Raw genomic sequence first — 9,315 nt, 5'->3', positions numbered from 1 at the left:
AATGAACCCTGCCATATAATGTAAGTATTTTGCTCTCCTGGTCTTCAAAATCATTAGTCAATCACCAAATGCCACTTATAAAATGAATTCAAAGGACAGAAATTAAGTTTTATGAAATCCAAATGAAGTTCTGGTCAAACACCACCATTTTAATGCAGTGATTTTTAGGAATTTGCACCCATCTCAGTTCCTCTTTTCATATCCTCTCAACCCGAAGTGATTTTATTGCAACAGTGAGAAATTCATTCTGGTCATGTATTATTTTGTAGGAAGAGGAAAAGATTTTAAAGCTATCCATATAATCACCTCACCTGGTTTAAGTTACATGCAACTTCCCTACTGCTGTTTATAAAAAGGAAGCCTTAGCAGACCTTTTTGTTAAAAAATCTGCATTTTAAATGTTTGACAACCTGAATAAATTTAAGAAATAACAAATTTCTTTAAGCCTTGGAACAAATGGACAAGTAACAGGATTTCCTTTTTCCCAACCAAAAAAATGGGGCAGAACTTTAGAGAATTTTATTGCTTAAAAAAAGCAGTAATTAAGAATCATTTTGATTATAATGTATAGCACATGTGAAAAGAGCTATTACCCATCAAAGAGCTATAAAGAATATTATAACAGGAAAAGTTGGTTATATCAATAATCCAATTTCTTTTGTTTACACAAACAGGTCATTTTAATCTAGGCTATATCAGTCAGTAGTATGGTTTACCAGTTCAGACAATTGGGCATATTTATAACATATTCATAAAAAGTAATGGATTTGTTACTTTTAGATTGTAATAATTCCTTCCATATGCACCATCGTTTTTTAGTATTTTTAAACAAGCAAAGAATATTAGATAAGCAGATCTAAAATACAGCAGGCAGGGCTGGCCCGGTGGCGCACTGCTACAGTGCACCACTTGGGAGCGCGGCGGCGCCCCCACCGAGGGTTCGGATCCCACATACAGACCGGTTCCCGCTCACTGGCTGAGCGAGGTGCGGATGCAACGCTGAGGGTTGTGATCCCGTTGCCGGTCCCAGTCCGGTACAGGCGCGACACTAAGGGTTGCGATCCGTTGCCGGACACGAAAAAAGACAAAAAGGAAAAAATAAAATAAAATAAAATACAGCAGGCAGAAAACTGAAGAACTGCTCCATACAAATACATTTGAAAGGTCCTCTTCCTTTATTAACATGCTAGTGCTGTCCAAGACTTTAAAACTGCTTTAAAACCTGTATTGTGAGGAATATATTTCAATTCTGGTTAGTAAAGAATCAGTTGTAATTTTTATGAAATGTAGGTAACTGCAAATTCAGTCAGGAGACAATATTTCTAAATAATTCTTCAGAGATCTAAAAGGACACTAGAGATAAGAAGCTGGTATTTTGCCAACTGCCAGCTTAGAGGAAGTGGTTGCCAAAAGTGTATCCGAGTCAGTTTTCTACATTGCCTTAATCTTATGTAAAATTATAGATGCTGACTTTAGCTATATATTTGCAAGACAAAATTTCAAGGTGTTTTTAAACACAGACTGTTAAAGAACCATGAAGGCTTGAGTATCAACTGTAACCATGAATAAATACCTCTTCTTCAATTAGCTTGGGAAAATTTGCAAGCTGGAAATTTTTAAACCACATTTCAAAAATACACGACTCTAATCTAATGCTAATTACTAATTAGCAAGTTAATTCCTACATACAAAGTTTTTATCAACCTCCATTCTGTTAAGTTTTACATTGTAGCAAGTTAATTCCTACATACAAAGTTTTTATCAATAATTATTTGTATAGAGGTCTTTCCTCTCCTTTAGATATATAAATTCCTTGTAACAGACATTTTGGAGCTTCTGCCATATGTCAGGAAAGGTACAAGTTACCAAGCCTGCACAGAAGAATCAAGACTGATGAGGGCATCATCCATCCATCAGATAGGCAATTGTGAGTTAGACAAAAGACCTCTGACCTCCTGGAGCAAATAAGCAGATATATAGTCGAAGACAGTAGTGCTACTCAAGAGACATTTCAGTTGTTTACTGAGCATGACTGGGAGTTAGGCCAGATTCAAACACCTTGAGCAAAGGGAGACTGCAGAAGGGCTTGGCTGATGCAGGGGAACGATGAGTTTATTTAGTGTGGCACAAGGTAGGATGCATGGGGTAAGTCTGGGAAGGCACAGTGAGGCCAGATTGTGAGGGCTATTGTATGTCAACTTTAGATTTTATCAGAACCCAAAGGATTTTAAGCAGAAGAGTGGCAATTTTTTTTTAAAGCTGTAACTAATATCAGTGGAAGGAGATGGGGTGGCAGGAATCATATGGATCTTGCAACACTTTAAAAACCTGTGCCTAGAATAAAAGTACCACATTAAACAAAAACCATTCTATTCCCAGGGACACTAAACTTCATATTCTCTTTAGAGTAACTGCAGCTTTAGGGCATTGATGATACACAGAAATAGTTTGGGTGCAAAAGAGTTGTTCAAAGATTACAATAAACCATATTATGAAACTTACTAAAATAAAATGTCCTGCTAAGCTCTAATGGACTTCTCATAAGCAGTTTCTCAATATGAATAAAGTGATTTTGCTATACAATATAATCTTAGTAAAGCTGTGTGAAACCAGCAACGCAAAGAGAAAAATTCTGTAGTTTAGCAAGAAAACTGGATTTTTACTTCTTAAGTGTTAATAGATTTGCTTTTAGCTAGTTTTGACTCTCAGATGAAAGTTTAGTATAATCTGTTCATTTAGTATGTATATTAAGGCTTTTGTGTCACTATTACAGATAATAAAAATAATCCCAGTTAATCCTAAATCTCCACCTCTAACTCCTTTAGAAAGTATTCACATTTAAGGTACCCATTAAGGGAACAAAAAGCTTAAGCAAAGAATATTTTAACGTTTACTTTTGACTTTAGAACTTTCTATTCACGTGTAAAACTATCCTACCTATATATAATATTGCTAGGAAACACTACTAATTATCATTCTAGGCAGAGAAACTGTAAGATGGATAAGTGGGTTATTCTCTCCCTTGCAGGGGAATAAGTACAAGAATAAAAAGTCCCCCTACCTCCATAACAATGGATTATTCCAAGTAACTTCATTTGCTGTCATTGTACTTAGTGACCATGTAGCCATTTCTTGCTGTCTCTATAGGACTAGTTCTCTAATCAGTGGCTTTCAAACTTTAGGTGCTGTTCCCCCAAAAGGACTTCCATTGTGACTCATTACACATATACATACATAAATAAAACCAAACCAAAACTGGAATGGTATTTACCCTTACTATGTGCAATGTACCTTTCCTCTTAATTTTTTAAATACTCATCATGACCCACTAATTAATGTGTTACAACTACAGTTTTAAAGGACTCTTCATTTCCACTGGGGTAATTCCATGATTGTGGTTCACATAATGTAGAAGGCTGATTTTACAATTTACTTGAACCTAGTTCTTGGCTCTAGTTACATGAAAACAGCCCCAGAAATTTATCTCTGATTACTAGTAAAAAGTTAAATTTTTCTATTAATATTGATGAAAAGTTTAACTGTTAAGACGAATACACACTTGGAAATATAACCATCCATTTTTGTTTCTGTTTTAGTCAAATACTGGAGATAATGTCAGCAGTAAGAGATGAGGATCCACTGGAATTAGCCAATACACTATATAACAACACCATTAAAATATTTTTTCCTGATATGTAATTGGTATGTGTCTTCCATTTTCCATCATGTATGTAAAATTTCATGGTAATACTTACTGAAAGTTTCAATAAAGAAATCGCTCGAAGTTGTCTAAAGAGATGATACAAGGTTTGAATCTTTTAAGAATTCAATAGAAGCAGTGTGGCTTGCTGTAAAGGAATTTGTTCTGCCACTATTCTGTAATACTGAAATTTTGAGAATGTTTTAAATATTTTTAAATAAAAATCTTTTCTGCCATGTTAAAAAAAGAGAGAGATTATATATTTATATATATATATATCACCACATACCATCCCCTCGTTTTTATCCATAAAATCAGATCAGGGTTTTTTATATCATTTAATGCTTCAGTTTAAAACAATGAAAACACCCATTTTACTTTGTAATCTCTTCAAAAGTTTGAAAGGACAATTTTATGACAACACTGCGAACACAGAATGTGTAACAAATATACTGATTTTACATAAAAATTAAACAATTAGCACAGTCTGGTTTATATCAAAGTTTAGTTGACATAAGCCTGTTTCTCAACTCTCACACAGTCTCTCAGTGTGACTTTTGAACCCAGTTCAACTACAATGCTACTTAAATTCCAAAAAAGTTTCTCAACTGCTTCTGGCAGGCTAATTTTTCCTTCGTGTTAAAATACTCTAATGTATAGCCTTTATGCTCTAGTGCAATTTATTTTATTTCCTTGACTTTAATGTGGTTTCTGATTTTCATTTTCATTCTCCCACCCATTTTAAAGAAAAACTAGAGTCTAAAGTTAAACACATCATATAATTTCACTGAGGAATCTTTGGCACAGTTGACACACTGTATGATTATTACATCTATTAAAAAGCTATTTGTTCAGATTTTGTCATAAAAACGTGAAAACATTTTATTCTATGTACAATAATGTACACAAATTTAAATAGGTCACCAAAGAGACCAGAAGTAATTAAAGAGGTATATTTACAGTAGCACATCACAGTAAACGGAAAACCATTCACAGATTCAACATTGATACTGCTTTTGTGCTTGGTTACACACTGATGTGAAGCACATTACTCCATTTTGGATGAACTGAATTTTAAACAAATACCTCAATGATTAGTAAGTGCTATTTTAATCAGAATCATCATTAAATTCTTCAGCTGCTGTGCCTCTGTGCTGAATCACTCCATTTCTTTCCCTTTGAACATCATCATCACAATCTGTACTGTCCTCTTCGTTCAATTCCCTGTCAGATTCAGCAGCAGCTTCTCCTATAGCTTCCTCTGGATTTTCATTGGGTGCAATGAATCCATTGTTGTTAGATATATTTGAATTATCCTTGATATCATCTTCATTGTATACTTTTTGATGGCACATGGGACAAGTATCTTGAATGTACAGCCACTTCCGAAGGCAAAGTGCATGGAAATAATGATTACATGGTGTAATACGAGCAGATGTTGTAAACTCATGGTAGCAGATTGCACATACATCATCTATTTCTTGTAAGTGGCTCCCTTTTATTTCAGGAAGTGAATTAATTTTCTTAACAGCAGTCCTACGATTCATGAATGTCTTCCAGCCATTTTTTGCTTGTAAGTAGATGTTAAAGTATGCATGTAGGCACATCATTAAAGCCCGAATTTTACTTCCTGACTCAAACATCATAGTATAAGCTCCATTTCCAAACATTACCACTCCAAATATAAATTCAATAATATTGCCTGTTGAACGAACGTAGTAGACATAATCATCAAGCTTTTCCCAGAGGACATTATAGTAGCCATCAATCATGAATAAGGTATAAACAGTTAGAGAAACAATTACTTTTAAGCAGAGTTCTACACAAAAGGCCGTAACTGCAAACAACCATGTATTTAGTGCATAGTGATGCCAAAGAACATAACTGAGTAAAACAGGAAGAATAAACAGGCAAGCAGAGACAAACAGCACAGGGAAATGTCTACGAAAAGAGGACACATGAGAGGCACTAAGAGACATTAATACAGGGTCTGTCATTCCATGGATGAAATGCAGGACTGCAGTTAATAAAAGGCACATGTTTCTACTTAAGCGAATAAGTCTCTCTTCTGGACTTAGCCCACTTAAACCAGTCTGAAGAGCCAAAATAAAAAATAAAACAGGTGCTACAAAGCCAAGCCTCCTGTCATCTTCTTCAGTTGATCCAATAAAGGCCAATATTCCAAGCCCCAAATAATGGGCTATTGAGGAAATTACAGCACTCATGCCCAGTACAGTTAGTGTAGAATCACATCCACTAATTATAAGATTGCGAATGAGGTCCCAGAAATCATCCCAAGAAATAAAGAAGGAATCCGTTTCATTTGCCATTCTTAAAATGTATATTAACACTGTAGCCTGAGCTGTAATTCTTGTTAACCAAAAGACTCGCAGTATATCTGGGAAACGAATTCTCTTCCATGTGTCCTCCATCAATAACTGTAATCCATAAATTCGATACATGTGCCTCACTAAAAGATAAACATACCGTGTGGAATAATAAAACCACTTAAGTTTCACTGCCAAGACAAGCACTGTATTTAATGTGAGAATCAAGGAAGAAGTAAAAACTAAAGTCTCTCTGATGTGTAATGGTAGCTCTGTGATTAAGCCTATCACAGGAACCAAGAGATCCAAAATAATTAATTGTGAATAGATGGAATGAATCTGGAGTAGTGTAATGTACCCAATTCCAAATGTTAGCTGTAGAACGATGAGTGCCATCCATAGTGAGGGCCCTTTCCGAGGAAGCAGCTCAATTCCAAAAGCTGATGTGTTGTAAGCACCATAGAAGTCAATGTGCAAAGAAGCATAATAATTCACCAACACTGAAGTTGCAGCTAACAGAAAGGCTGAGCTGTACATGTAAAACTTGAAAAGTGATCGCTGTGACAAGATCAGAACAATACTGGATACAAACATACCTAAAAAAAAAAAAGAGAGAAAAGAAAAGGTCATTTGGATGAAATATTTTAAAGAATGTTTTCCCATTAATAGTTATGACATTCTTCCTTCCTTAAAGGAAATAAGAATATTTTCAAAGTTATGAATATTAAGCCTCAAGACAATTCAGAATTAAAGGTCAATAAAGGTTTTGTAAAGTCAAAGTTCAAGACGACAGACCACACATTAGATTATTTTAAAAATCTCATCCCTTGGGCTGGCCCCATGGCGCACTTGGGAGAGCGCAGCGCTGGGAGCGCAGGGGCGCTGCCACCGCAGGTTTGGATCCTATATAGGGATGGCTGGTGCGCTCACTGGCTGAGTGCGGTGCGGGCAACACCAAGCCAAGGGTTGCGATCCCCTTACTGGTCACAAAAAAGGACAAAAAAAAAAAAAAGTACATAAAAATCTCATCCCTTATTATCTAATTTCCAAAGTAATTCAAGTGACACTATACAGTATGTGCAGGCACCAAATTAGTAAATTATCTTCAAGACAAATTTGTAGTGATACATACATTTTCACAAGCTTTAGAGCTCAAAAGAAACATGTCCTTTATAATTTCATAGTCGTTAAAAATATTTAGGCCGGCCCGGTGGCGCACTGCTACAGTGCGCCGCTTGGGAGCATGGCGACGCTCCCGCCGAGGGTTCGGATCCCACATACAGACTGGCCGCTCACTGGCTTAGCGAGGTACGGGCGCAACACCGAGGGTTGCGATCCCGTTGCCGGTCCCGGTCCGGTACGGGTGCGACACTGAGGGTTGCGATCCGTTGCCAGTCACGAAAAAAAACAAAAAGGAAAAAAAAAAATTAAAATAATCCCAAACATTAAGAATTAAAAATAACCAAAATGGAAAATATTTGTTCCTATTAAGTCTTAGAATTCTGTTTTTTTAAAGAATTCTTTAGGAAATCAAGTTTAAGTTTTATACTTCCACCTAATTCCTCCTTTTACTCAAAGTGTAAACTCGTGCCAGCTATTTTTCCTGCTCAATTTTTTTTTTTTTGTGCTTGGCCTGTACTGGGATCCAAACCCATGACCTTGCTGTTTGTAAGGCTGCACTCTAACCACCTGAGCTAACTGGCCAGCCTCCTGCTCCTCAAATTTGAGCATTCTCCAAGTTCCCTTTTTCCTGTACATTACTGAATCTATTTATTCAAATAGTCAACCCTTTTTATTGTCCTTCAAATTACAGAAACATTAAAAAAACCAAAACATTGTTTAAACAATGGTAATAAATCCACCCCTCCTCCACTCCATATCTAACCAATGTAAACAGTCTGACTATGTGCATCTGACACCATCTTTATTTGTGCTCTGACAGAAACACATATAGTTTAAGTGAGATTACAATAAACACATTATTATCCAAGGTTTCAACTACGGGAATGACATCCAAATATTCTCCTAGTTACACTCCTACATTGCAACTGCAAAACTCAAAAGTTCTAAAATGTAACTCTCCTTAAGCCAGAACCACCTTTTCCTTGACTAAATTTCTAATTTTAGTCAAAGGTACCATTATTAATCTTTTAATGGTACTCTTGCCCCACACCCTTAAACTTTGCCAATTAGTTGCCAAATTCTACTAACACCTTTTTTATCTGCCTTTTCTAAGTGACACCAACAAATTACTGTCTCTAAAAACTCATCTTGTCCAAACCCATCTACAAGCTATCACCAAATTGCCTTTCTTCATAACTCTGCTCAAAATACGTCAGCAGCTCTGAAATTACCATCAATTAAAATCTACGCTCCTTGTCCTGGCATTCAAGGAGCCAATCTGCTTTAGAGTAATATTCCCAACACATACACACCAATGCTGCAGACCTCTGTTTTCTAAACACATCCCTAGTTGCCTCCTTAGCACTGCAGGCAGCACATCAGTCGCATAATCTAAACACATCCCTTTCTCTGCCATAATTACAGCTGTGTTTACATTCTTCTGTTTGGAATGATGACTCCACCAACCTCCCAAATCCCTGACTGTTCAAATCCTACCCACTTTCTTTGATAGTAACTGTTCCTTCAGCATATGTACAGACCTTAGTGAAACAACTAACATTCATATACCACCTGATATTGTAGTTTGTACTTAGTAGGTATCATCTGCCCTATTATATAATGCGTCCTTATAGCAAGCAAGGATCCTACCTTGTACATCTATGGATCCCACGGTATTTTGTATAAAATAAGTACAATTAGTATTCATTGAAGAAATAAATGTTTGTCACATCTGGAGTATGTTATTAAAGGCAACTACAAAACGCAGCCTGCTTAAAAAATGAAACCTATGAAAAGGTGAGAGACAAAGCTAAGAAATCATAGCTTGGAATACAGAAAAAATTACAAACTCCAAATTAAACACCCATCTATCCACCTTATTTCAGCATGTAATCAATAAAGATATTGCATATTACAGTGGAGGCATTTCACAACCCACTGCATGTAAAGTTCCTTTAAGTGATGACTTTGCCCATAGACTTAAAATTTATCCTGTGCTAAAGTGTCAGGTCATTTGTGAAAAGGAAAACAAAAGGACACAATCAACTGAAAGACAGATAACCTTTTGAACAAGACCCACTTCATTTCCCAAGAAATAGGCCACTAATAATCTCCCAAAGAGTTGTGAGCTGGGAATAGGTCCTTTCAATAGAAAACACATTTTTT

The 9,315-nt window shown here is 36.0% G+C and overlaps 2 protein-coding genes across 5 annotated transcripts in view; one reads left to right on the top strand and one right to left on the bottom strand.

The window, feature by feature from the left end:
• The window catches only part of TATDN1 (TatD DNase domain containing 1), a 48,786-nt gene extending 44,839 nt beyond the window's left edge, over window positions 1–3,947 (top strand). For 2 of the 3 annotated variants that reach the window (XM_008564570.1, XM_008564581.1), the window contains one exon: window positions 3,597–3,947. In XM_008564570.1, coding sequence (XP_008562792.1) covers window positions 3,597–3,699 — 103 coding nt within the window. In that variant the 3' untranslated portion in view covers window positions 3,700–3,947. Of the gene's footprint in view, window positions 1–15; window positions 21–3,596 lie in introns of all 3 variants that reach the window. The other variant, XM_008564574.1, reaches the window with a different exon arrangement.
• A 77-nt stretch (window positions 3,948–4,024) lies between these two features.
• RNF139 (ring finger protein 139) overlaps window positions 4,025–9,315 on the bottom strand; it is a 29,448-nt gene continuing 24,157 nt past the window's right edge. Inside the window, exon 2 of one of the 2 annotated variants that reach the window (XM_008564559.1) lies at window positions 4,025–6,623. In XM_008564559.1, the coding sequence (XP_008562781.1) occupies window positions 4,810–6,621 (1,812 nt within the window). In that variant the 5' untranslated portion in view covers window positions 6,622–6,623 and the 3' untranslated portion in view covers window positions 4,025–4,809. The remainder of the gene's footprint in view (window positions 6,624–9,315) is intronic. The other variant, XM_008564554.1, reaches the window with a different exon arrangement.

Source organism: Galeopterus variegatus, unplaced genomic scaffold, assembly GCF_000696425.1.
Source record: "Galeopterus variegatus unplaced genomic scaffold, G_variegatus-3.0.2 Scaffold188, whole genome shotgun sequence".
Classification (NCBI taxonomy): domain Eukaryota; kingdom Metazoa; phylum Chordata; class Mammalia; order Dermoptera; family Cynocephalidae; genus Galeopterus; species Galeopterus variegatus.
This window is presented reverse-complemented; position numbering and strand designations above follow the sequence as displayed.